Here is a 26,808-nt window from a genome sequence, read left to right as displayed (position 1 = left end):
AGCATCGTGTCCAACAGGAAGAGCATCTCATCGGTGAAAAGCAGATTGCGATCTGTCGCGCTGGTCGAAAGAAGTCTGACTCCTGCATCGAAAGCATTGCTGCTACCGCTCAACTTCTGAGCCTCGGTGATGACGATGAATCCAAATCAATCGGGGGATGAACGCAGCCACTCAGGGCTTGCGCATTAACAAACTAGAAAATAGCCCTGGTCAGTCTCCCACACCTTATGCTTGAGAAAAAAAAAAAAGAGCTCCTCACCTGTATGGCCCCAGCCTCTCCTTTAGCCTTGCTCACGTAGAAAAGTAGCGCTGCTCAATCTCGGAATCCATGGCACCTTCGCCTTCCTCGACGACCGTGAACAGGTCCTGGTCCGGCGCCCTCCACGAATGGCGGTGCTTCCTCCTCTTCCTCATCCTCCCGTCAACCAGGTCTTGAGCCCTCCCCTTGGTGGGCTCGCGCACGACCGTCCTGTAGGGCTCCAGCGGCTCGGGACCAGGCCTCTGCTTCCTCACCAGCACGGGCGTGCCGCAGTCCTCGCTCATGTACCCTTCGTCCGTCACCGCCACTTCGTCGTTCCTCCTCTTCCGCTGCGCCTCCTGCCCATCCCCCCTCAGCCCTGCCTCCTCCTCCTCCTCCGCCGCTCGGTACTTGGCGATGTACTTTGCCCAGCGCCGCGCCAGCTTGTTCCTCAGCTTGTCTTCCTCCTCGATCCTCCTCGTCTCGTCGTCGTCCCACTCGCCGCCGCCGCCGCCCCCGACAGCGCCGTCCTCGTCCTCGTCCGTCGCGCTGTCGTCGGAGGGGATGATGCCGGCGCTGAAGGACAGCTCGTCGTACGGGTCGTCCTCCTCGTTCATCGGGCTCAGGAAATGCGCGAACGGGTCGTCGTCGATGTCCGGGAGCTCCGGCGGATGCTCGGGCGGCGTCGGCGGCGAAACCACGACGTATGGCGTCGGCGGTCTTTGCGATATGTTGGTCGACGACGAAGACGGCGAGAAGGGAATGGTGGCGGGTGCCGCTGCTCCCGCCGCCGCCGCTGCTGCTGCTGCCGCTGCTGCCGCGCGCTTCTTCGAACTGCCCGAGGGGCTGAGGTGGAAGTGCACGGGTGCGACGGCCCGGAGGTGGCGCGCCGAGAAGGGCGGCCACGAGTGTCGGCGGCTGTGGTGTTGCTGGGACGATGCCTTTTGGTTGGGCATCGTGGTCGTGCTTGTCGCGTCTCCTTCCGATTGCTCCAAGGTAGGTTGTTGTTGTTGTTCTTGCGGGGTTGCGTCACCCGTCGTCGTTGTCGTCGTCGATACGGTAAGCGACTGTTGTTTCTGCCTTCTTCTCTTTCCTCTGTCCCGTTTCGTCTTCTTCTTCTCTTTCTGTAGCAAGCCGCTGGTTTCGCCTCTTGCTGTTTCACTTTCTCTCTTATTGATCAGACGACTGAAGGGCCAGCAGCCTCGCAGGCGTTGGTACGCCAGCTGATCGAACGAAGGTGGAGGTGTCGCGTCGTGTGTTAAGGCACGACAAGACGGTCCCGGTTTGTATTATGAATACAAAGGAAAAAGAAAGTTGTTATCCAGCGGGTGGGTGTGGATAAAACGGGAGATCTTCAGGTGGTAAATGGGGGCGGGGGGCGAGGGTAGGTGGGCGGGACTATATAAACGAACGGTGTGCGTGTGCGTGTGCGTGTGTGTGTGAGCAAGAAAGATGACGATAGGTGGTGGATGACTGGATTTCCTTTCTCACACACCCACCACACACACCAACCGACGACCCCACCCCGCCCGCCCGCCGGCCCACCAGCCCACCAGCCCACCATAGGTACACCCATGTGCGTACGTGCGCGCGCGCGCACGCACGCACGCAACAACCCAACTACGAGGCACACTCACACAGTCACCCACACACACACCGACATCCCACCCACCCCCCAGCCACAACCCTGGCTAGCGAAAGGCGTTTCTTTCCGCATGTGGTGCGCAGATCGCGGGTAAATCAAGGCATCAACGAAATAGGAATTTCCGATCGCTCCCTCCTGCGTTTTTCTCGATCACTAACTAACTCTTGCCGGGGATGGTGGGTCTGCCTGACTTTAGGCGGCTGTGTGATTTTCCCACTCCCTCCCCTCCCCTCCCCTACTAGTGTATGTTCCTTTCATGGATGGGTTGGATGGAGAATTGGGCAAGATGCACTAGGTGATTTCACAGCCACAAGCTCGGTAGTAGGTTGGATCATTGGAGGGGGAGGATGGGATGGATGATGCGCGTATGAGTCCATCTTTTTTTTTTTTTTGCGCCGCACTCGCACTCGCGCCCCGGCCGGGCTGTTGCCGCTGCGGCGTCGGGCAGTTGGTGGTGGTTGTGGTGGTGGCAGTGGTGGATACCCGCGTTTGGGGCGGGTCGGTCGGTCGAGTGACCTGCTGCTAGCTCGGTTGCTAAAGCTTGAGCTAGGCAGCATCATGCGGCTCTTTTAGGGCCATGGATGTTGCCGGCCACGGGGCGCGCGCCCACGGCCGGGAGATATGCAGGGGTTTCTTGGGTCATGGGCGGGTAAAGCCTTCTTGGTCTTCGTATGTGTGTGAGTGAGTGTGTGTGTGTATGTCTATGTGTGGCGCGCGTGGGCCGCGCCACCTTTGCTCCTTGGTTTAGCTGGTGGTGTATTTTAGGGCCTGGGCGAGGCGAGGCGAGGCCGAGGCGAGGCTTTGTTTCTTTCTCTTTGCCCATGGGAGAAAGATGGGAAAACTAGCGACGCCTCGCTTGTTAGTACATGGCGATTGTTTCTTTGCACCATCATCATCGACTCTTCTTTCTCAAATTCCGTTCGGGATGAAGCGGAGGCACTAGCGATTGGAAGGAATACAATTTAATGAAATCATGGGCAGCCCGAAGCTTGCGGCTTGGGCCGAGGCGGGGATGCCGACGACGGCCGAAAAAGGCCATGGCTATGGTACGTCTGAGCCTTGGTTTCCGTGTGTGTGTTATTTTTGGTCTCTTCCTTGTTTTCCCGCTCGCTTGCTTTCCAATGCGTGGGCTGGGGCTGATCGGGTTGGGTTTTGGGTTGCGGTGAAGAGAAAGGTGTGGGCGGTAAGAGTAGTAAGCCAGGATATCGCGGCGGTGTGGCGCGCCTTCCTTCCCCGCCGCCTCGTCCGAGACGAGAAACAATACTATTATTTTTTCCATTGATTGGAAAGCAATAGTGCTATCACATTCCGCCCAGATGTGGTTTTGGATGGGCTACCCTGCGGTGGTTTGCTGATAATCGGACGGTGGGATTTGGAGGGTGAGGGCGGAACGCTCGGCTGCGATGGGAGGAGGCGCGGGCGTGGACGTGATGCGTCGGCCCATCATGTGAGGCGCCGAGGGCGGGCTTGTGGCAGCTTATGCGACAGGCTAGCGCCGGGCAGCAGACTTACGGCAATACGTACTTTTCGCCGCCGGGGAGAAACGGAGAAACGGTGGTGGGTGGTCATCAACAAGACGACAGTGTGGCAGCAGCGGTCAGGGCGGCCGTGTTCGAGTCGATCGAGACATGTCGTCGACGGCCGTCTTTGCGCCGCCATGCCGCCGTGCCGCCTTTCCCCATACTCGACGCGTGGGCAAGTGGGTTTTCCGCATGTTCAGTCTGAGCGGGCTATGTTTCGGGTGGATGCAACGTCCCTGCGGCGACACGCAGGGGAAGCGGGCGGAGGCCTATCAGGGCGTGGCGGCAGGCCTGCAGCCGCGTTGTGCGCGTCCTGCGCGTAATGCACGGCGAGCAGCGTATGACTCGGCGACGGGGCTCGGAGCGGGCGGGGCGAGTGGTGGGACTCGTGGGAGGGTGTGCGGTGGTGTTGGATGAGAGGTCAGATGGCAGTGCGCGAGTCAGGGTCCAGCTGCCTTTCGTGCTTCCCCCGCTGTCACGTCTGCGATCGCCTGAAGATCACGGCCGATCGTCCGCCCGCGACGGCCAGTCCTCCTCTCGTTTGCTCGTTTGCCATCCAATCCTCTCGGGTATGCACCCCGGCTGCACGTCGCGCCGCTGCCGCCGACCCTTTCTCTCGCTCCGTCGGCCACCCTCCGCCTCACGCTCTTGCCTGTTTGGGCACGACGCAGTAGCCCGTCCCGATGAAACAGGCACCATGCTACTCCCACACTCCGACCCCCGTTCCTCTCCGCGCCCCTCATCCACCAGACGTCGTGCGCTTGCGCCCAAGACGGACGTGAGGCGGAGCATGACAACCCCGGCTGATAATGAGGCTTTGCGCCCCTGTCGCGCTTTTTAGTCATCCTCGTTCTTATTTCCGTGCCCCCAGCCTCTGCTCTTCACGCGTCCGCAGCTGCTGAGACACCGAAGCGAGAGGAAAGAGGCCCGAACTGTCGGTTGCCCCGCGGACCACACATTGCGTCATCGATTGCTGCAGCTGCGGCTGCGCTGCGGCTGCTGCCTCGCCTCGTTCCAGGTTTGCACTTCACCGCTGACTGCCAGATGCGAGCAGTAAGTTACCCGGTGACCTTTGCGTCTGGTACCGTCGTCGTACACATGGAGCCCCTGCAAGATGCAGCAGCCGCTTCCTGTGGCTGACAACCAAGCGTTACCTCACCACCGCTCTATGCGCCCGCCTGCCGCCTCAGCCAGATTCCTCGGTGCCTCGTTGCCTTACGAGCATTCTATCATCTAAACTTTTTGCTTTTCTCAACTTCCTGCTCGCTTCCATTCCCTTTCCTGCTTTCTCGCGTCAGCCACCCACACCGCGGCGAGCCTGGATTTTCGCCACCGTTGATCAGAGCCACAGCCCTCTTCGTATCCCGTCCTATCTGTCTTTCCCGTTTTCCCTGTCGCTAACGCCCCGTCAGGCTGATTCCCTTCCTCTTTCGCGGTCAAGCGCTGCCATGGTCGTCACCGTCGCAGGCTTCCAAAACACGCAAAACCGCCACCGTTCATGCTCGCCACCGGCTCAGTCATCGATGTTGGCAATGCCTCTCACGCTAGACTGAGGCGACGACATTTCCGCATTTGTATGCGCTTCCAACTGGCGCCGTTGACTGATGGTGTGCAAAACCAGAGCAGCCGTGTGACTGGAAAACCCCTCGACCCTCTGCTCAGCCCTGCCCTCATCCGCAACCAAATTGGCATCCATACTTTCTCTTAGTGCGGCTCCTTCTCCGCCGATATGCCGCCCTTGCTTGTTTGGGAAATCGCACCTTCGGTCCCCCATCCAATAGATAAGCCGGCGCCTTACGTGAGAACGGAACCGGCGAATGTGAGGCGGAGAGGCGTACTGCGGCAGCGCCTGTTCCCAGCCTCTTTCCCCCCCCCCGTTGTTTTCCACAATTGTCAGAAAAGTGGCTGTTGATGGCGGTGGTCGAGACCTTCGTCGATCTTGCCGCACCGTCTCTCACGGCTTTCTCGAAATCACAATGCATGGGACGGTCCAAAGGCGCCGCCGCGCTACTGGGGGCGTTTCCCCCCAAACCTTGATCCCCCCCCGCGCGCAATCTCGGCGCCTGCACGAATCAGAAAAGTCGTATATTTTGGCTGGACGGACATGCCCGGCTGAACGGAAAGAAAAAGAAATGGTTATCCTGCCTGCCTGCTTGCTTGTGACAGGCGCCAGTGTGGCCGCAGTCGGGATTGGCTGCCGCAGGGCTGCCGCGGGTACGATGCATGGCGTCAACAGCGTAACGAGTCCAAAGTCAAGGCTTGTCCGTAGAACGGGGCGGGATGTTCCTGCGTCTCGACTGTCGTGCATGTGCGTGCATCGTACATGCACGTTGGCAGAATGTATGTACATACATACAATGCAGGCGACCACGGACGACGGGGTAGTTAGATGGGAATCAGTGACTGGGCTCTTTGATCTACATACCTACCAGGATCTTGTCCAGAGGTCCGTCAGGTGGCGTGACACTGAGAGGCCTCCGATCCCAGGTGTAGGGTTTGCCCTGCATCTGCTAGTCTTGTGTACCTTTCGTTGCATCGCTGGGAAAACCTTGCTGCATTCTCTTCGTCCACTGCCATGCCTGACTACCGCGGCCTCGGTTCCGTAGCCAGCCTAAGCGACGGGACGTTCTAGAGGGTCCGTGGAACTGGCCTTATATTATCGCATCTCTTCGATCCTGCGCCTTCTAATGAATACCTGAAAAATAAAAAAAATACTGCTCCCAACCATTCCCACAGCAAGAAGCTAGGGAAAAATAAACCACCGCCTCGTTTGCTCCCGTACTTCCCTTTCCCACCTCGCACAGAAGGCGAAAGTCCAGGAAAAGCAAAAGAAAATAGAGAAGCCAGCGGTGTCGCAAGGCCTCCTCATTCTCTCCTTCTTACCAAGGTTTCCCATCCACCATCTACGTATGTACGTACCCGACTTTCCTTGGCTCTTGTCAAGAACAAGAATCACGGCACCAACGCAACCTTACACCGCATATTTCTCCTTTGTCCTCCTCCCCTCCCCTCCCCTCTCCATGTAGCTGCCCGCGGAAGATAGGGAAAAAGAGCTTTTGTGTGTCTCACCCGGAAGGGCGCCGGCGGTAGAGTTGGGGACTGGAAGAACTCATTCCATGTCACGTCGACGCGCCGTCAGCGGTCGTCGGTGTTGTAGGGCATGATGTGCATACGTTATGGACGCGCATGCATGCAGTGAGAGGAGATGGGATATGTGCGACTGCGCACGCGCACGCGCACGCGCACGCTCTCCTTCTCTCTTTTCTCTTCTCCTTTTGCGCAAAAACGGTCGACCAATGGTCGGACGCGCAGCTTCGACCTGGGGATGGTGCAGTAAACGGGAGAAGATCTTCATCGCCAGTGAGACAGACGCGCATGCGTGTGTGGAACCTCTGACTGGAAGGCTAAGAAAAGTAGACTGGGGTGTTTGATGGACGCTGAATGGAGACGGGGGCTGGCTACCAGGGAATGGCAGAAGAAGCAGTATGTAGAAGTGCGTTGTTGCTCGGATGGACCGAGTACTTGGAATCCTTGGCTCGGGTCTTCCGCTGCCTTTCACTTTCTTTTTTTTTTATGTGGTTTTACTTTTTCTCATCTCTTGGATCTTGCGACGTGAGGTGCGTGATCGTCCCGTGTTGTGTCTTGACGCTCGGATGTATGTACATTTTCCTTAGCTCTTACCCTTTTCTTATTCGGTCCTCTGGCAGTGGAAACGTGGGATAGTATCACGGAAGGAGGATAATGAGGCGTGCGTCAAGGCGAGATGCTATGCAGTGATTGCTTGCTTGATGTGGAGGAGGTTGTAGGTATCAGGAGATGTAGTTCCTTTTCACCCCCCTTTTCCTTTGTTTTGAGAGGGAAGAGACGTTAGATCCACGATGAATCACCATCCGCACGTGTTCCCCGGCATTTCCTCATTTACGCAACAATGCAAATGCCCTGGAAAATTTACATTGATCATGGTATCCATCACTCCGTACCATCAACCATCTACTTCGTGTGTTGATCATCCCGATCGTAAACCCGTCATCCCGGTTCGAACACCTTGCCTGATATGACCCTGAACTCCCGCTTGCTAGCCATTGCTTTCCGTAAACCCGGGGTCCTGAGGGCAAGGCACCTCAGTTGCCCGTCATCATTATGTACGTTACAAGTTGGGAAATAAAGAAAAAAAAAACAAAAGTAATCTGGAGAAAGATTTCCCCCAACATGCCAACGCTGATCATCAGCGCCCATGTCAGAAGCGCAGCATCTCAAGCGAGTAGTCTCTCTACTCCGAATCGCTCAAGCTATCCCTCCTGTTGCGGCGTGCGGTCCTCCGGTAGCCATCCATGACATTACGGCCCCTGCGACCGGGCGCGCCAACCTGGCTGATGCTCTCGTCTGGCAAGATGGTCGGGGGCGCAGCGGGGCCACTTAGGCCGGGGATGAAGTGCGAGTAGACCTTGGTGCCGGAGTCACTTTCGCCGGTGACGCTGCTACCGCCGAGATCATTGCGCGAGCCGTGACGGGAGCGGCTGTTGTGACGGCTGCTGCTCTGCTTGCGCGGGCTGCTGTTACTCTGGCGGCGCGTACGCGATTGGCTGCGGATGTGAGATTGGCTGCGAGTGTGCGACTGGCTACGAGTGTGCGACTGGCTGCGGCGAGACGAGTTGCGGTGGTGCTGACGAGGGGAGGATGACGGCGTATCGTAGGAGCGAGCGGCGGGTGCGGGGCGGGCGATGTTGGCCTCGGCGTTCGGCCGGTAGGAAGAGTAGTAGGAGTCGTCGTTGTTGGTGTAGACGTCCGTGTACGCATCCTCGGTCGCCGTGTAGCCGCCCGTGTAGCTTGTCGCCTCGGTGTACTCGGTCATCTCGTCGTCGTAGCGGCGATGGGTGCGGCGCTCGGGCGAGTCGGGCGCGGCGGGAGAGTAGGAGCGGTTGGTGTTGTTCTTGCCCTTCTTCATCTCCTTGGCCTTGGCCTTCTCGCGCTTCTTGTTCTCTGCCACTTTGGCCTTTTGGATTTTGGCGGCCTCCTTCTGTGCCTTGCGGAGCTCCTTCTCGCGTGCTTCGGCTTCCTTCTTGGCGGCTTTCGTGTCCTTGGGCTTGGTATCCTTGACGAGAGGCCGTTGAGACAGTTCAGAGCCAAGTTCAGAGGGTTCGGTGTTGGTATAGTCGTAGTGAGTGCCGTCGGGAACACGGTTGATGCCACCAACACGAGCGGGCCTTTCGTGGCGGTAGTCAGCGAGCTCGGGATCTCTCTCCTTGCGGCGCTTTCTGCGGCCGTCTCCGCCTCTGATGCCTTCGCCGGCTCTGCGCTGCTCTTCCTTCTCGTCGACCATGGAGGTAGTGTCGCTGTAGCCAACACTGGTCGGGGCGCCGTGGGTGCCACCGTGCACGACGCTGCCGCCGCCCAGCCTGGTGCTCTTGGTCGCGTTGGACAGCGTGCGGCCGTCCGGACCCTTGCGACGCAGAACGGTGCTCTTGTAGTCGTCCCAGTCTTCCTTGCCACGCCATTTGAAGCCACCGTTCTTGGCCCAGAAGAAGAACCAGATGGAGCCGAGCACCATGCCGGCGCCGATCAGCGCGAACAGGGCGAGGAAGCCCTGGTTATTGTAGTCGGTTGCCGGGCGTGCACCTGAGCCGAACTCGACCGACTTGGACGCGCGTTTGACCACTTCGTGGACGGTGGGTTCCATGCTGGAGGCAGCGGAGGTTGCTGCATTGGCGTCGGGTGAGGCCCCGCGACGGAGCAGGGCGTTGAGGAGACGAGGAAGCGGCGCCATGGTAGAGGTTTGTTTCTTTTTCTATGTGTCGTTGTGAGGTCGAGTAGTTGGGGGTGCCTCGGGACTGAGCCGCAGCTCGAAGAACACGCGTGTTCTCGCGTTCAGTACAGCAACGCAGTCGAGGGTGTGTGGGGCTCGTAAACAAAGCTCGGGCGTCAGAGGATACCTGGTCTGCGGCTCGCACGTGGAGGGGCAGAGCAGAATGTGTGAATTTTGGGTAGAGAGGCAGACTAGCCTTTGAGTAAGGGCGAAGAATGCAGGCACAAGTCTGGGGTCCAAGGCGGCGGCGGGCGTGGATAATTGTGGTTGCGGGCGAGGCGGGTGGCTGGTGGAGCGCGGATATCGGGAGGCTGGGGACGAGATGGCTGGGGTGACCTGATGACGTGCACTGTTTACCTGCGTTTCCCCACCAACTCCCCGCGACGCGACCAAGGACGCAAAGTCGTTGCCGCAACTTACCACTCTCCACGCTGTGCCTTGGGCATCACATGTCCACAAACCCTCCCACAAACCCTCCCATCGCCTCCAATGGTTTTTTCACCGCCGTGGGACTTGCGACGATACTACCAGCGCAGGGAGCTCGTCGACCCATCCTGCACACGACCAGTCCTCAGCCCTTTTCCTACTTGCCAGATCAGACCATGCGAATCATGGCCGCTGAGCCCGTCACTTTCTCTCACTGCTGTTCCGTTTCCAGCAAGGAGAGCTTTCAAGCATTGGTTCCACAGCAATGGCCCTGTGGTTCTAACGTTGTAACCCGGACGAATCCTCCGGATCGACTTCGGACTAAATGATCCGTCTGAGCCTGCTGCCTAGCTAGGGGGAGAGCATTTAAAGTTACTCATGTTGCTGCACTAATAATAACGCTTTCACGCGCCCTACGTCGAATGCCAAATGCCAAATGGTTCGTTCTGTGTTGAGGCACTGCATTGTCCCGAGTCATGAGCGCTACTTGCCACAACCTCACAGCATCGATCAACACGACCCCAGCCGCAAATCATAAAGCAATCACCGTTACACGATCATCATTCAACCACAACCACGGGAACACATCTTCGACCACGAGCCGCAACAACCCAACCATCCCGTAAGAACAAAAGAAAAAAAAATCCAAAATAGAACGAACCACCATGTCCTCCTCCCCCTCCTCCCCCACCTCCGCCACCACCACCGTCCTCCACACCACCGAGCTCCTCGAGCTCATCCTCCTCTCCCTCGACACCCGCACGCTCCTCACCCGCGCCGCGCGCGTCAGCCGCCGCTTCCGCGACACGACCCGCGCGTCGCTGCCGCTGCGGCGCGCGCTCTTCCTCGCCCCCGTCGCCGACCGCGGCCCGCTGCTGCCGCTCAACCCGCCGGGCGCCGCGACGGCGAACCGGTGCGCGCCCGGGGAGCTGCCGCGCGGGCTCGTGCCCGTCGCGAACGAGCTCGTCGCGCGCACATTTCGCCTGGGCAGGTACGACGAGCCGGATGAGGATCACGATGGCGGGTATATGCCTATGGTGGCGATGAAGTGGTTGGATGAGGTGGGGGAGGGGGTGGGGGAGGAACGGTGGTGGCGGAAGGATTCTGGGGCTGGTGGTGGTGGTGGTGGTGGTGCTGCTGCTGCTGCGGGATCGGCGGAGGATGGGGGTTCGAATATCGTCGCGGCGACGGTGACGCCGACGTGGAGGCGGATGCTCATCTCGCAGCCGCCTCCGCGGCGGGTCGAGGTTTTGATTTACGGGACGAGCATGTTTCAGAGCGTCAAGGCGTGGGTGGAGTGCGAGGAGGGTGTGACATTGGGATCGCTACACGACAAATGCCGGGAGCTGGCTTATGGAAGGAGCTGGAGCAAGAGAACGGTGGGATGGTTCTTCGAGCTGTGATGGGCGCGGGTGGACGAGGTAGGTTAGGGTCGGCCGGGGGGTGGGACCAGACGAAACAGCGAGAACGGAGCGGAAGGCCTTGGAGCCGCGGGCTTCAGGTTTCAGGTGATTTTCTTCTTGTTACAGCAGCTACAAGCTTTTAGATAAGGCCGTTAAAGGCAACAATCTTTCCACCCTCGGTATATGTGCCGTTGATCGGGGCAGCCAGGCCGCCGCCAGTGGTCACGTAGAGGACGCTGCTGTCCTGGCTGGTCTTTCCAAACGCTGCTGATGTGGCACCCTCGACGAGAGTGGAGTCAAGCGAGCCTGCAACAATCTCGACCGAGCCGGCGGTCGTGATTTTGAGGATCTCGTTCTCGAAGCCGTTCGCGGCGTATGCGACCGCGTCGTCGGTAATGGCGAAGTCGTCGGCGTAGGCGTTCGTGGCGAGGGTCTCGTAAGCGCCGGTGGGCTTTCCTGTGGTCGAATCGATGGCGACGCGGCAGAAGAGCTTCGCGAAGAGGTTCTGGTAGTAGAGATAGCCACCGAGCACCCTGATGCCGTTGACACCAATCGGGATCGAGGCCGACGACGGGGGCTTCATGGTCTCGTCGTCGAGCACGAGCTCGTATTCTCCGGTCTCGATGTCGACGCGGTAGACGACACCGGCCTGCGAGTCGGAAACGAGCACTGACTTGGAGTTCAAAGTCGTCATGCCGTTCAGGAACTCGGCTTCAGGGAGGTCCGCAACCTTCTTGACACCGGTTTCGCTGCCGCTGAGGTCGATCTGGTAGACACCAAACGAGTCCTGGGTGGCGGCGAAGGTGGAGAGCGAGAAGTTGCCGGTGATGACAGTGAAGACATCAGTGGAGACCTCGGAGATGCCGAAGACACTGGTGACACCAGAGAAGCGGTAGACTAGCGAAGGAGAGGAGCCGTTGCTGTTGGGATCTATTTGGTAGATCTCAGGGCGGTCGACCAGGTCGACGAGCAGGTTGCCGTTCTGGCGAATAGCAAGGTTCTCAACCCATGTACCCTCCTCGAACTGATACACCTGGCGCGAGGTGGTATCCCTGGCGCGCAGGCTGGAGGTGGCCGCAGCAGAAGAAAGAAGAGCAGAAAGAACAGTGGAGGACTTCATTTTGGCAAGACAGAAAGGACGAAGAAGGCTGATTGGGGTTCCGTCGAACACTTCACGACATCAGCGCGCTTTAAAGGAGCTCGCTTCAGTGAAGGAATCGCGTAGCTCGCAATCCGCGGTTAGAGGCCCCTTCGGATGTTCTACATGCTGCCAGCGTCGGAGCTCCACAGCCATGTGGCGACGGGGACCGGGTGGTGCCGCTTTGGCGCGGGTGCCGGCCGTAGAAGAATGCTTCACAGCACACCAGCAAGTCTCAGCGTTTCCTAGTTGGGAAAGATCCGACAACGGCAGTTACCGAATGAGGAAGTTCATCTAATCGATTGGCGGCCCGGGAGGGCGGATATGAGAAGATCCGTGGATAAGGCTAGGACGCAGGAGGCCGTCGGGGTGGCCCTTTGTTGCGACCTGCGCGGTGATTGCCCAGCATAGAGCACGTAGACGCGGTACAGGCCGCAGCAGAATCCGCGGTGACACAAAATGGCCGGGCACGTTTACGTACAGACCGGGTGATTGAAACATGATCGGAGATAAGTGTGGGGCGCGGCAGGCTGGCGGAGCGCTGGCGGAGCTGACGTGCCGTGCTGTCAGGGAGGCGAGCTGCCGTGGTTCTCTTGCCGAGCCCGGCCGTTCATGCAGGAGAAAGGATGGGAAAGGGCGAGACGGGGCCGAGGAAGGGTTGAGTTTCATCCTGGCCGGGAGCAATGTTTTCGAGACACGGGTCACGTGCCAGGCACACGCAAGCACTCAGGCCAGGCCGCCTGCCGCACCTGCCCTGCTTGGCCGACGAAGGACGGCAGCCCCTGGCCCACCCGGCTCGCGTGTGCTCGGGTCGCCGCACCAACGGCGCGTCATCAACAAATATCAATACCTACTGCCAGCGCTGCACTCCCCGCACTGCTCGACTCAGATCCTCCACGTCGGGCCTCCATCACCACCGTCGTTGGCCTCGCGATCCCCGCCCCCCAGCAGTGATCGTCTATCGCCAGCCACACGTCGCCGACAGCTCGGCACAACGCAAACCTTCTTCCTGCCACGCGCAGACGAGAATGCCCAACACACGAGCGCGCTGCCGTTTCAGGCCCGTGAGGCGCGCGGGCTGATTGGATGGCCGCGGTCCCGCCTTCTAGCTGCCTTCCATGGTGCTTCTAGCTGCAGGACATGTCACCACAAGGCGCGATGCCAAACAACGGCTCAGTGCCGTGCACAACGGTGTAGAGCGGTCAGCGGTTCCGAAACATGCTGGAATGCGCCCAGCAGGCGGCCTTTGGCAGCGCGTGGCTCTGGCGGAGATTCTCGGACCGCCGAGGGACTCAGCCGGCCGCGCCGTTGTGGGAGCCGGCTGTTCCTGGCTTGCGCACGCCGGCCTCTGTTGGCGCCAGCGTCAGACGACATGCCATCCTGGCCGCCGTTCGGTCCCTACACCATGCCGTTCTTCCGTCGAGTGCCGCCTCATTTTTTGGTACCTGGATTTAGCGCCCATGACGTCCTGCCCAAGCCTTGAAACGCTCCCAGCATCGTTAGATCGCGATTCAACAATGAGCCGCATCAGGCCTGTGCCTGCCAGTGAACACCCTTACGCCCTCAACCACCCAATCATGGCGCATGAGGCACTTCCCGATTCTGCATGCTCGTCATCATGCTGCACTGTTCCTGACGCCGTTGTCGAGGGTCTCCATGTTCTCGGCCACCGGCTAACGTCCGTTCGCTGTAGCAACAATAGGGAAAGCTCGGTCTCTGTCGATCGCTCGCGCGCTAGATACATGTCTCGCGAACACTTAGTCGCTGTAGGGATTGTGGTGACTGAATTTGCTGGTGGCTGGCTGTCTCAGAAGGCTGGCTGGGTGCCTGTTCGTGAGAGAGTATAAATCCTCTTTGAACTCTGAGCTAAAGCCCTTCACGATACCTTCGAGCCACAACCCCCCAGCTATTCACTTTGTCTCTTCCCCGGAAGCTATCGCCACCTCGATATCCTACCCGCCGACCAGGTCTCTGGTACGTGACAACTACTCGACCTCAACAGTTGACGTCACTAACCACCCAGCAGAGATTTCGCTCCTCTTTCCATAGCGGTCTTAGGTCATGGCAGCTGCGTCCAGAGACGGCAGTGGATATGAACCCTTTCGTCCTTCGAGAGGTCGTTTCGACGGCATGAGCCCTCTTGCGGGCATCCCTGCAGCTCCTTCTCCTGGTGGCCACGCTATTGAGCGACCGACTCTCGGCACACCCACCCCTTCTTCGCAACAGCCTAAGGCTACCACTCCAGGCTCACAGTCCCGAGCCTCTTTCCAGACCTCGTACGAGCACGAGCGTGATCCTTCTATGGACAGGAGGTCTCAGGACAGATCATCACTTCTGGGCAATAAGCGCAGGTCGAACGTCGGACCCGGTAGCATAAAGGACTATCCCTTCCCAGACTATTCTGCGGATGTGGAGAGAGAACCGATGCCCGGGCCCTCGACGCTCGAGCGTTCTGGCACACAGACGAACTTTGATGCCAACACAATGGGCAGAGCAAGGTCGAATTCGGCATTTACCTCTACACTTGCGGCTGAGGCACACAGGGATACATGGCGCAGCCGTGGAAGCACATCCCCCGAGCCGAACATGTCCGCTTTCGTCAGTCCGAACGGAAGGCCGCTATCTATCTTCGACCTCAAGGAGCAGGCCAAGAAGGCAAAGGCGGAGAGTATCGTGAATGGTGTCAAACCATCTGCTCCGCCGAGAGACTCCTGGAGGAGCACCTACAACACAGCAGCCTACAACTATGGCGACATGGCAGATTATGCTGCCGCCAGGTATTTCAATGCTGCGGCTGCTGGAGACGGTACTCGACCGAGAGACAGGGACAGCGAGCTCCTAGCAATCAGGCTGCCATGGACAATGTGGATGAACAGTGATTTTAAGAATCACTTCGTCGGTAAGCACGGTCCTGCGATGGCCCCGCTTCTTTCACTCGCCAACTGACAATGCTTAGCCGCTGTTGGTGAGTGGGCTGGGACGACCATGTTCCTGTTTTTCGCCTTTGCTGGCACTCAGGTTGCCAATGCGAAAAGTGCGACCCCATCCGAGGCGACTACGACCAACGCAACCACCGGCTTCGACCCTGCCGTTATGCTGTACATTTCGCTCGCCTTCGGCTTCTCCCTGATGGTCAACGTCTGGGTCTTCTTCCGTATCTCTGGTGGTCTCTTCAACCCTGCCGTATGTCCAGTCATGTCTGAAATCGAAGATAGTAGCTAACTGCGCTTTCAGGTCACTCTGGCGCTGTTCGCGACAGGCGCCATTGGAGCCTGGCGTTCGGTCTGTCTGTTCTTTGCCCAGATCGCTGGTAGTATTACAGCTTCAGCGCTTGTCTTGGCCATCTTCCCGACTCCACTTAATGTCCGCACAACACTAAGCGATGGAACCTCGATTGCTCAGGGCCTTTTCATCGAGGCGTTCATGACGGCTGAATTGGTCTTCACGTAAGTAAATCATGGCGAAAAGCAGCGATTATGTGTCTGACACGTCACGCAGTATCCTGATGCTAGCGAAGGAGAAGCACAAGGCCACGTTCATTGCTCCGGTTGGCATCGGTCTTGCCCTCTTCATTGCTGAACTCTGCGGCGTCTACTACACTGGAGGTTCTCTGAACCCTGCTCGCAGCATTGGTCCGTGCATCGTCACCAACACGTGGGACAGCACGCACTGGATCTACTGGCTCGGGCCTGCCATTGGGTGCGCGTTCGCGATCGGTTTCTACAAGTTCATCAAGATCCTCGAGTACGAGATGGCCAACCCGGGCCAGGACGGCGACGACCTGAACGACCCGACCAAGAACCCGTACCACGAGGTGCGCGAGAAGCAGCGCGAGATGACGGCCAAGATCCTGTCGGGGCTCAACATCAACACGTCGCCGGCACGCCAGCAGATGATGGGTGGCGATGGCGACCGCACGCCGCAACTGGGCGACAACGGCTTCTACCTGCCCGACGTCCGTGGCTCCGTGGCTGGAGGACGGGCGAACGTCGGCGACTTGGAGAGCGGGTTTGGGCCAGGACCTGGGCCGCGGGGCGACCTGTCGACCATCCCATCGAACGAGATGCAGACGCCGAGCCCGGGCAACAGAGCAGACTTTGTGGCGTCGCCGCAACGGGCATCGCCCCGACACTCGTTGCAGGACATTCGGGAGGCAGCGTGAAGGTGAGGGTGTGAACACGGCAGTGGCTGGCGTGAGTGCCAAGGTGGGGGTGACAGATCAGACGGGTCGGTGTTGCATGAGTGGCGCGCGGAATCAGGACCGGCCGACGACGATCCGGAGAGATGCTGGGTCAGCACAACGTGGGAGTTCAGGGAGCTACCACTACGGGCGGAAAGGCGGTGGGTGCAGGCTATGGGCGCAATAATGGGCGAGGGCGCGGGCCCCCTTTTTTCATCTGGTTTGGGCGCCGTGATTGGTCATGTGTTGTATGTACGTTTTCGATGAGATATGTAATGCTAGATACGAATGCCAAAAGCGGCAGGTTTTGCTCAGTGATGCCAGGATCTCGCCGGCGCCCTACGCTTATTAGCCATGCACACACGAGGCCAGGTCGCACGGATGGCACCGGCCGCGATGCTGGAGCGGACCTGCCTGCGCTGACAGGCGCCTGATTTTTTTGGGAAGCGATAACGTACCACCCTCAAAATCTTAACGTACCACCCCGACCCACTTAAGTGGTATTTGGCGTAGAACGCTCGGTAAGAACGAATAGTCGTTAAGCAACACTATCCGTAATCTTCTAACAATACCTAATATAGCACCCTCTAGTAGCCGGCCTCTCGCAGCCCTTTCGTAGCCGGCCTTTCGTAGCCGGCCTTTCGTAGCTAGCCTCTCGTCGCAGCCGACCTCTCGTAGCCGGCCTTTCGCAGCCGGCCTCTCGTCGTAGCCGGCTTCTCGGAGTAGCCCTCTCGTAGCCGGCCTTTTATAGCCCTCTCGTAGCCCTTCGTAGTAGCCCTTTCGTAGCTAACGGCTAGCGTTAAGAAACCGCTAAGACCCTAGTACGAGAGGGCTACTACGAGAGGACTACTACGGCGAAAGGGCTACTACGAGAGATCGGCTGCGACGAGAGGTCGGCTACGACGAAAGGTCGGCTGCGACGAGAGGTTAGCTACGACGAGAGGCCGGCTACGACGAGAGGCCGGCTACGAAAGGGTTATAAGAGGTCGGCTACGAGAGGGCTACTACGAGAGGCCGGCTACGACGAGAGGGCTGCGACGAGAGGCTAGCTACGACGAGAGGCCGGCTACGACGAGAGGCCGGCTGCGACGAAAGGCCGGCTACGAAAGGCCGGCTACGAGAGGTCGGCTACGACGAGAGGCTAGCTGTAAAAGGCCGGCTACGAGAGGCCGGCTACGAAAGGGCTACGAGAGGTCGATAGAGGGTACTACTATTAGAGGGTACTACTACTAGGAGAGGGTGTTGTGACTACGAGAGTATACTAATTACTACTTCGTTATTACCGAGCGTTCTACGCTAAATACCACTTAAGTGGGTCGGGGTGGTACGTTAAGATTTCGAGGGTGGTACGTTATCGCTTCCCGCATGCTCTAGCACCAAAGCATCTAGCTGCCGCGCCCAGAGGGCGTTCGGCATCCTCGTGGCTTCCGTGCTTCCCTCCCGACTAGCCCTTCACAAGCCGGCTGCTGCCCATGGACGAGGGTCCCTGCGTCTGATATAGAGAAGCTCGACTCAGTCGCCGAGCCAGACATCCCATCGTCACGCCGTCGCTGTGCTTCCGTTTCAGTCCGGCAGCAGGAATCCAGACACCCAGCGAGGCCGTGGCTTTCGTGCTTCCACCTCCCCATATGTAAACCTCCTTTGCTTTCTCATCTGCGCCGCATGTTTCACGCACATGCCACTTTCCCTTCTTCACCCCTCAGTCTCCAGTCATCCTGCTGTTTTCAGCCTAAACTCTCACGCGCAACCCCCCATCTGCCTCTCAACTCGTACCCAGGAACTTGTTTGTGCCTTGGTTCCCGTGTCATACGCCGCAACGGCCCGTCTGCGCCGTTTGGCTTCGAGAACGTCATTTGTGTCTCACTCTTTCGAAAGCACGTGTCTCGCTTTTTCCGCCAGAACCTAGGCACCCGACCACCACTTCCTCTCCTAGCCTGGCATATTATTGCATCATCAAATAACCCCCCAAGTCGCTTCCATGGGACACCACGGTTTCTCAATCAAGTCCGGTTCGCGCACTGTGCTGCCTGGTCCGCCGAACGTCATCCTAGCCGCTGGCCCTGATAAGAAAACAGCTCAACATGGCAAGTAGGCGTCTCGATCAGAAGCGGGCCCTTGCATACCAGGAAATATCTCCACTGGCATGGGAGCGTGCCGCGCGCTTGCTGGTGCAAGCAAATGGAGGCGGCGAAGGCGGCGAAGGCGGCACATGCGGCACATGCGGCGCTCATGCGGCGTACCTGGACCACGTTGGGTCACTCATTTGAAGCAGCATGATTTAAGCTTACTGACAGCTCCGGGCTCTTAATGGTCTCAGATCCAGCAGCTTTCGTTATTTTCCGTCTCTATCCTGTCTGAGCTGTCTCCCTCCCTGGGCTCCTTTTTGTGCAACCAAACCATCCGAGCAGCTGCTCAACCTTGAGCAGATTCAATGTCACATGCGATAGTCAAGACCCAGAAACAGGATTCGGAAAGCCACTTGAGCAAAACATTTGAAAGGTTTCCCTATTCCCCGGCCGTCTCCCATGAACGTTGCTATGGTAATATATTGAAGACGGCTGACGCAAAAATATATTGGAACAGGGGTTGTCGAAACATTTACCACAGTGTAGTGCTTTTTCGAGCAGTTTGAGGCGTCAGTTTCGACTTGAAACTTGTGATCTTTCACAGCCCTTGGAGCTCCAGGGTCCTAGCCGGTCACGCAGATCAATTTAATATCCGGATCGACGTGATTTTCACCTGGGGATCTCCAACTTCCTATTATTTCGATAACCGCCAACGTCAACATTCAAAGCGACCCTACTTCCAGACACAACAGCGCTCACTCTCCTTTAACAAATCACCCACCTACGATGACTCTCTCAAGTCCAACCCTTCCCCCTCTCTTACCTTCCGGAACCGCCGATCTCACTAGCACCACGACCCCATCTCCAAACAGCACACCGACCCTCCTCACCCTCCCGCTCGAGCTCCACCTCCTTATCGGCGCCCAGCTTCCTTTCCCGGCTTACCTGTCTCTCCGGCTCACGCATCCCTACCTTCATCACGCCCTAGCCGCATCCGCCCAACCGCCGCCACTGCGGGAGCTCGACCCGTGCGCCCGCGTCGCCGTTCAGACATACCTGGCGCCGTACCTCTCCCCATCCACTTCGACCACCGGAGGAGGCATCGTCAACCGCGTTCCATCAAAGCACCAAACACTACAGCAGCGTCACGAACAGCAACAGCAACAACAACAACAACAACAACAACAACGCTGTGCTCTCTGCGGCAACGTCTACCCCATCCGCCTTTTCAAAAGCGCCGCCAGCCCAGCATGTTCAGCGCAGGATCTGGGCCCCGCCCGCACCGCCACCGGCATCCATCGTCGCCGTCACCATTATCCCTCCTCGCCATTCAACTGGGACCGGGCTTGGGCAAGCTTTGGAAGAGCGGAGACGGCAGTGGAAGCGGCGTTGGCATCGGAGGGAGCACGCGGAAGCAGCAGTGACGAAGCAGCGCAGGAAAACGGCATCAGCAACAGGAAACCCGACAACGACAACGACACGCTAGCCGCGAAGCGTCGGGGAGAGCCGGGCTGGGACGTGGTCGAGCTGCCGCAACGGGTGTGCTGTTGGCACGTGGGACGGTTGACGAGGGTGGTGAGAGTCAAACAGCAACAGCAACAGCAACAAGACATGCAGATGCAGGATGCAGGTGTAGACGACGACAGCAACAACAACAACAACAACAGCAGCAACAGTCGTCGGAACAAGAACAATAGCAGGGCCGGAGCGGCAGCCATCAAGGAAATACTGACACCAAACCAATCATCGCTTGCCGTTGATGATGATGACGATGAGGAGAGAACCGGGACCATGCTGCAGGCGGCCGCGTGGGTCAGCCGCGTGGAGCAGATGTGCACCCACTGTGGGGCAATCCAGGCGTGGACGCCGTGCCGGTGCCGGTGCCAAGGCTGCGGGTTGAGGGCCGCCAGGACGTATACGCGATACGCGAAGCCGGGTTGGCGCTGCTCGGGTTATGTCTTCTGGCGAGACGACGGAGGCAAGCTGTGGGTGAGGGAGACAGTGGCGGTTAGGGGTTCGGATGGTATGAACCCTGCCCAATGATGCTTCTTTCATGCAATGCCGTCTACACCGAGGGCCAGATGACTGACCATTTCATTTGTAGAGCAACATGGCAAGACTTGCTGCATAGATGTGCCTGTCATCTTCGAGTAGTTCGAGCACGAGCATGCAAAAAGAAGAGGGCCCACATCAACTTTAACCAATCCTTTTCATCTTTAGAACACTAATCGTCGCTCATCTAATCATCATCAAAGGGAAAAGAGAAAAAAAAAAAACTAGGGGTATAGTCATCACCGTCCGAGCGCCAGACGCTCTCCCAACTCAATCACCAACATGAATGCATTCCAAAAACCGTTCATGCCATCGCAACGGCGCCCTTCTTCTCGTCCACGTACGTCACCTCCGGGACACGCCCGTCCTCCAGGCCAGCACCGGCCTTCTCCTCCACATCGTCACGGCCGTCCTGGCCGTCAGTGTTCAGCGACTTGGCGAACTCGCGCACCCGCAAGGCGACGCTCCACTGGGCGGCGCCGCTGGCCACGGCCAGGAAAGCAGCGAGGCCCATCAGCGTGTTCATGACGACGAAGCAGCGGTCCGGGCTGGTGGCACGCGGGCTGTTGGCGTTGCGGCCGCCGGCCGACGAGGGCAGGCTGGGGCTGGTCGGGGGCCGGAAGGGGTTGGGGAAGTCGGAAGGCTCGCACAGGGTGCCGGGCAGGCTCGACAGGAAGGCGCAGAAGATGACGCGCGGGACGGTCATGAGGATGGCGTCGAGCAGCACATGGTTGGCAAAGATATCAACGCACGTTTGGGATTGCTGTGACGGAGCAGGGTGTTAGCAGTGGGGCTTTCTCTTTCTTTTTTTTTTTCCCTCGGCCGCTTTTCTTTTCGGGGATTTCTCGTCCGTGGTGGGTGCGGTTTTTTACGTGCGGTGGAGTTTGGGTGTTTGAGGCTCCTCGTTTTCGCTCGGCTGAAGCAAGGGCCTCCTGGTGGTGACGTACCTTGATAGTGCCGACTAGGCCAAGCAGGCACACGACGGCGGCGACGCAGAAGTAGAGGATGAGGGACTCGCCTATGCCCGAGGGCAGCTCGTCGTGGAGATAGGCTATGCAGAAGAGGAAGGTGGCATTGTAGACGAGCATAAAGGCGCTGAAAGCCAGAGTGATTTGACTGTTTCAGGCAGCAAGCGAGTTAGCCCAGTTGGAGAAGGTGTGGTCTCTGCGACTCTGCGCGGCGTGTGGCAAGCAGCGCGTCTACACGTACCGTCTTGCTGCGTCTTTGTAAGCCATGGTGGGCGGCGGTGGGATTGACGTGTCAGCGGCAGGGCCGGAATGGGCGGAGCTGTTGGATGCGGAAGGGCGGCGATGCGGCGGCGGTGCGGCGGCGTGGCTCGGGCCCCTCCTCGCGCGGGCTGGGAGGAAGAGGGGATTGGGGGAGCTTGGGGATAGGATGCTGGAGGAGGGGCGAGGGGAGCGGTTCGTAGAAGTAGTGCGCAAGAAGGGCGGAGGTGCCTGGTGTGAGCTCATCGTGATCCATCATTCATTCCTAATGCACCAGGCTCGCTCGCACAGACCCGGCACTCCCGCAGCGCCGCCGCCGCCCTGCCTCCGCGCGAAGCCCCGCCCGCGGCGCCCGAAGCGGCGACAAAAACGAACAAAAGCGAATCAGCAGGCGGTCCCTCGCTGCCTCTATCCGCGACAGATGTCCGCCTTGCTTCCCGCCAGCCGCCAGCCGCGCCCACGGGCCCCGTCCCTCGGGTCCGCGTCGGAGAGGCGCGCTGGGACCGCATCGGGGAGCAATCATGCTCGACCCCCGCAGCATGCCTGCGTTCCCGCCCGAAGCCGGCCGTGTGGCCGCCTGTTTCGACGCTTCTGCACGGGTTTCACGGTGCTGCTGGCCCCCTACTTCCGCCGGTACTGCTGAACCAAGCAGCGCGGAGCAGCGGAGCAGCAACAACAACGACGTTAGGCTAGCTAGCGCCCCCCGGGGCATGTTCAAGCTGCCCGGCCAGCCACCAACAGGTGCTGCCAATGACCTCATGGCGAGTGGCCGGCCAGCTCGTAGTGTGCAGTCGGGGCGGCCAGCGCCAGAGGGGCTCCCGTGCGTCTGACGCGACCGGCGCACGGCCTCGCTGCCGGCGAGCCGCGAGCGTCCGCTCCGATTTTCCCAGACCTCATCGCATCCACATGCTGGCGGGATGCCGGATCTTCCCAACTCCCCCTCCTCGCGCCGTCCGTTTTCACCGACTGATCATGCAAGTCCCCCTCACGCGCCCGGGGGAGATCGTGATCCCGTCAACGCCGTGGCGTGTTTTGCTGGCACGCCCGTCACGCCTGTCTCCAGTGGCCCCCTCATTCCCGTTCGCGCCATTGTGCTCGGACGTCCCGCAGTCGTCGGCGGCTTGGGCTGTATAACGCACCACCAGCGACGACTAGGTAGTAGTAAGCCCCCCGCGCTCCCTAAAGTCCGTAACTCCGCCGACACGCCCTTACCAAGCCCGCCTGCGCGTCCCTGCTTCTGCTTATCCGACACTCGCCGGGCACGAATCATGTGGGTTTTCTCGTGGTTCGCATTCACGCAGTCTCGGGTCTCGGGAGGGCGCCATCGCCGGGCGCGTGTCGCGCAGCGCCCCGCGCCGTGATTCGAGAGCAGGACGTGGGCTCCCCGTCTTTTTTTTGCGCACTCTCTTTCGGTGATCGACGAGCAAACCACGCGATTTGCGGTGACGCCCGTCTAGACTCCCCGACTCCCCGCCCGCTCACCACCTTCGATGCCAAGGCCGGTTAGCCGGTGGCCGTGCAACCTGCCCGACTGGGGTGGAGTCTTCGCCACTGGTTTCGTCGGCATACATACCGCCTCGCTGTCGCTGCCGGTGTGGCTGCTGCCCACTGCTCATCAATGTCAACGCATGTCTTGGTATCGTAATCGTCAGCCAGCGCCAAGATGCGGGACTCATCCATGCTGTTGTTTGCGATTCCCGACCGGGCTGTTCGATCCCCAATCTCAGTCTGCTGCGAAAGAGGGCCCACACTTACGTTGACGGATGCAGTTGACCGGTTCTAACTTAACCCCCATGCGTTTACAATAATCAATCAACTCCCGCCCCCTTATCTCCGATCTCCGCTTTCAGAGCTGAACAAACGCTTTGGCGTCGCGCTGGTTCAATCTCCGGTGGGGAAAGCAAAACCATACACCACATCGGTCCTGGCGTACGTACACAGTATGTGTTGGCCTTACGCACTACTACTGCTGTGGAGAAGCGCGCCCCCCACCCCCAAAAAATAAACAAATGCCAGCGCGAATAAAAGAACAGAGACGGTGGTTGGAAAAAAAACTTGATTTAGAGTTGGGTATCGCAGGGCCGATCGTTAGACCCGCCTTTGTGTACCGAGGTCTAGATCTCGTGCAGCAAATCGACACATTCCGAGGTGGAGAAGAATAAGAAATCCTTCTTAGCGCTTACATATGAGTTGCGTGTCCTTCTGCCATGCACCTTGCATTTCTTTCGCCATGCCAGGGGGAAAGGCTAGCTCGCTGAAAAAAAGAAGGGGGGGGTCTGCGGCTGAAGTATCGCATCTCCTCGAGCACGCAAACATCATTCATACCCGAGAAAAGGAAACAAAGAAGAAAAACAAGAAGCAAAGGATTTTGTGCGCACAAGAACAAGGCGACCAATGCAACCTTCAACCGGCTTCATCCATGCAATAGGCCGAGTCAATCTTTGGTCACAAGATACCTTCCGCGCGTCAATCGGGTTCAGGGTCCAAAGTCTATGTAGGTTGCGCCCGCCTGCACGCTAGCAATTCTGCGGGCATTCATCCCGTATACGGCGTACCCCAGCTCGCCCGATGCAGTCTCCGCACAGGAGTCGATCATCTGCGCTGAAACAAACATCATGCCTTCCCATTGTTTCGCTAGGTGCATGAGTAGCATGCATAGCTTAATTGTGATGCTGTCTTAAATTGTCTTCTACCTACGTGGCTGTTGTGCAGTATATGCGAGCTGACCCGACAATGCGCGGCGCTACCAGCTTTAATCCCTGTTTTCATACACTAACGCATAGCATACTATAGCATGTTATTGTAAGAGAAAACAACACCACCGAGGAAGAGTAACAATTCTCTGCAAGCAACGCCAAGTGTCAGGCCACCAAATGGTTGGTGTGTCGTCCATTGGTGCTGACTGATAGATATGCCGATTGTCGGTGGACGGTCCCAACGCTGGTTGTGCGAGGGACATGGGTATATTTCTCTCCAGAGAATCAGCTCATAGCATAGACAAAGAGCTTCCATCTGGCAAATCGATGTAACTTACTGGTGTGGATCCGGCCTCTCACTCGCGCAGTCACCTCAGGTATGCTTCATCCTCCGAGAAACATCCGACCACGTTCTCCGACGGAATTACCCCAGGTTGCTTCCGTTCCACTTTGACATCTTCTTCATCACACCCTCCCTGACTTTCGCGTTCCTGCTAGTCTTCGAACTTTGGATTTGCTGCGACACTAGCCACCTGCAATCCTTGTTGCTTTTAGCGCACCCGGAGCAGATTGGGCGCTTCCCATCACACTTTATCTTTCGGGAAGAGCAGGTAGAGCAGCGATTCGTTCCACCTCGATCTCGCTTCTTTTTATCTGGGACTGAGGCTGAGGCTGAAACCGAGGCCGGTGGTGGGCTTGTTGCTGGGACCGGCAGTGTTGGTTGTTCCGTGGTTTTCTTTTTGTTCTTCTTTCCCTTCGGTCTGGACGACGATGCGGTGGGGCCTGGGTTCGTGCCGTCGATGCACTCTGTAGCCGGAGGCAGCGGCGCATGTGCAGTGTGCAAGCTGGACGTGGCAACTGCCGATGCTGGTTGCGGTGCGGCTTGTGTTTTGGCCTTTTTCGTCCTCGGCTTGGAAGACGAAGCGGCGACATTCGGGATGGTGCCGTTGATGCCCCCATTCAGATCTACGGTGATGGCGTTAACTAACGTGTCAAGACCGCGTGTATCCTGAGAGGAAGAAGGACCGCTAGATTCTGTATTCAGGTTTCCCGAGGGTTTCTTCGGGCGTGCTCGTTTCCTCTTTGATGAGCCCGCTTTGATTGCGTCGGTTTGAGGTGTAGAGGATGACACGGTTCCCGAGGGTGTCTCCCAGAATGCATAGCTAGGCATGGGCTGATACTGCACTGGGGGTTGCGAAACACTATACTCAAGCATCAGCCAGTTGCCCAAGGCCAGCAGCAACGCTCGCAGTATAAGTAGTAACGAATTGCAGGGAGCACATTGAGGGAAATCATGCGCGACCAGAGTAAAGACAGATCCGATGACGTGACCTACCTTGCAGTCTCTTGCTGCTGTACTTGTTCCTTCTGAGCTCCGTTCGCTTTATCGAGCTCGAAGGCTGAGTCATGAATGGGCAAATGGTGATACCAGACATCGATGCAGAGATTCTTGATCGAAAAGGTGACTCGGGCTCCACCCTTGCAATCGAAGGTATCTTTCGCATCTAGGTTCAGCTCAGCATTGACACAAGGGGTCACGGGGGCGAGACATGGCAATAACGCGGCAGGGCTCTCATACCTGGACCAGGTTCTTGCCCACTCGCCCGTTTGTTCGCCACTCTATCTTTGTTTTGGAGTGAGTCCCGGCACACATACCAAAACCTGTACCCATCCGATTTGGCCGTGTCCGTGGCGCGCCTTTCGGCGTACCGGAAGCCGTCGGCTGCGCCAACTGTCGTGATGATTGCCTTGGCGATGACACGTTGGTACTTCAGCTTCTCCTTCGAATCACAGAAATTCGACAGAGCGGCTGCGATGCTGTAGCCCGGGCATGGATCCGGATCAATCGGAGCATTTGTCGCTTTGTTCAACGACAGTGGCGGGGTCGCAGCTGCTAGGGACGACGACGACGATGCCGAGGATGCGTTCCGCACCTTCGGAAACTCGAGGCCGGCATTCAAAGTGAACAGCAGCCGGCAAGAGGCCTCCTCGGGAATGAGACTCTGCGAATGCGTCTGGACCTCGTACTGCATAGCGGCCAGCAAGTCGTCGAGATTTCCGCACTGGTACGCCATTTCGGGTCGTGGGCCGCGCTGCCATCCCCCGGCCTTCTCGGTAGCGGTTGCGGCGGCGGCGACGACGTCACCGCCCGACCCCTCTACCGATTGTACGATATTGCTCATCCTGCTGGCGGCATCGCCATGGTTTGCGGGTGAATTGTTGCTTCAGAGCCAGGAGATGGCCGCCGACTGCTATTTGACTTGGCGAGGGGCAAGCTGTCGTCATGGCAGGTACGGCCCTGGCGCCGGGGAAACGTTGTTCCAGCCTTCCTACCCGGGCTAGGTACTATAGGTATCACTTTTCATGAAGCCATCTGCTCTGTCACGTCAAATATTCTCTTTCTATCATATCTCA

General features: G+C 58.5%; 8 protein-coding genes across 8 annotated transcripts; 3 read left to right on the top strand and 5 right to left on the bottom strand.

The window, feature by feature from the left end:
- Positions 1-291: 291 nt before the first annotated feature.
- On the bottom strand, positions 292-1,194 carry BKCO1_1900097 (uncharacterized protein; the record flags this gene model as incomplete). Its single annotated transcript, XM_020272127.1, has 1 exon — positions 292-1,194. One exon carries the CDS (start codon positions 1,192-1,194, stop codon positions 292-294), a length of 903 nt encoding a protein of 300 aa, XP_020131409.1.
- Positions 1,195-7,673: 6,479 nt separating this feature from the next.
- Positions 7,674-9,167, bottom strand: BKCO1_1900096 (uncharacterized protein; the record flags this gene model as incomplete). Its single annotated transcript, XM_020272126.1, has 1 exon — positions 7,674-9,167. One exon carries the CDS (start codon positions 9,165-9,167, stop codon positions 7,674-7,676), a length of 1,494 nt encoding a protein of 497 aa, XP_020131408.1.
- A 1,130-nt stretch (positions 9,168-10,297) lies between these two features.
- BKCO1_1900095 (uncharacterized protein) lies at positions 10,298-11,035 on the top strand (the record flags this gene model as incomplete). The annotated part of the gene is made up of 1 exon (XM_020272125.1): positions 10,298-11,035. One exon carries the CDS (start codon positions 10,298-10,300, stop codon positions 11,033-11,035), a length of 738 nt encoding a protein of 245 aa, XP_020131411.1.
- Positions 11,036-11,174: 139 nt separating this feature from the next.
- BKCO1_1900094 (six-bladed beta-propeller-like protein) lies at positions 11,175-12,155 on the bottom strand (the record flags this gene model as incomplete). Its single annotated transcript, XM_020272124.1, has 1 exon — positions 11,175-12,155. One exon carries the CDS (start codon positions 12,153-12,155, stop codon positions 11,175-11,177), a length of 981 nt encoding a protein of 326 aa, XP_020131410.1.
- Positions 12,156-14,234: 2,079 nt separating this feature from the next.
- Positions 14,235-16,335, top strand: BKCO1_1900093 (mip family channel protein; the record flags this gene model as incomplete). The annotated part of the gene is made up of 4 exons (XM_020272123.1): positions 14,235-15,072; positions 15,130-15,356; positions 15,408-15,619; positions 15,672-16,335. The coding sequence occupies 4 exons, from the start codon at positions 14,235-14,237 to the stop codon at positions 16,333-16,335; spliced, it is 1,941 nt and encodes a 646-aa protein (XP_020131413.1).
- Positions 16,336-19,205: 2,870 nt separating this feature from the next.
- On the top strand, positions 19,206-20,462 carry BKCO1_1900092 (uncharacterized protein; the record flags this gene model as incomplete). The annotated part of the gene is made up of 1 exon (XM_020272122.1): positions 19,206-20,462. One exon carries the CDS (start codon positions 19,206-19,208, stop codon positions 20,460-20,462), a length of 1,257 nt encoding a protein of 418 aa, XP_020131412.1.
- Positions 20,463-20,775: 313 nt separating this feature from the next.
- BKCO1_1900091 (uncharacterized protein) lies at positions 20,776-21,706 on the bottom strand (the record flags this gene model as incomplete). The annotated part of the gene is made up of 3 exons (XM_020272121.1): positions 20,776-21,234; positions 21,419-21,587; positions 21,681-21,706. 3 exons carry the CDS (start codon positions 21,704-21,706, stop codon positions 20,776-20,778), a joined length of 654 nt encoding a protein of 217 aa, XP_020131415.1.
- Positions 21,707-24,817: 3,111 nt separating this feature from the next.
- BKCO1_1900090 (c6 finger domain) lies at positions 24,818-26,576 on the bottom strand (the record flags this gene model as incomplete). Its single annotated transcript, XM_020272120.1, has 3 exons — positions 24,818-25,595; positions 25,730-25,898; positions 25,973-26,576. 3 exons carry the CDS (start codon positions 26,574-26,576, stop codon positions 24,818-24,820), a joined length of 1,551 nt encoding a protein of 516 aa, XP_020131414.1.
- Between the last annotated feature and the right edge of the window lie 232 nt (positions 26,577-26,808).

The sequence above is a fragment of the Diplodia corticola genome, assembly GCF_001883845.1.
Source record: "Diplodia corticola strain CBS 112549 chromosome Unknown scaffold19, whole genome shotgun sequence".
NCBI lineage: Eukaryota > Fungi > Ascomycota > Dothideomycetes > Botryosphaeriales > Botryosphaeriaceae > Diplodia > Diplodia corticola.
Note: the sequence above shows the minus strand (reverse complement) of the source record. Positions and strands in the feature narration are given on the sequence as shown.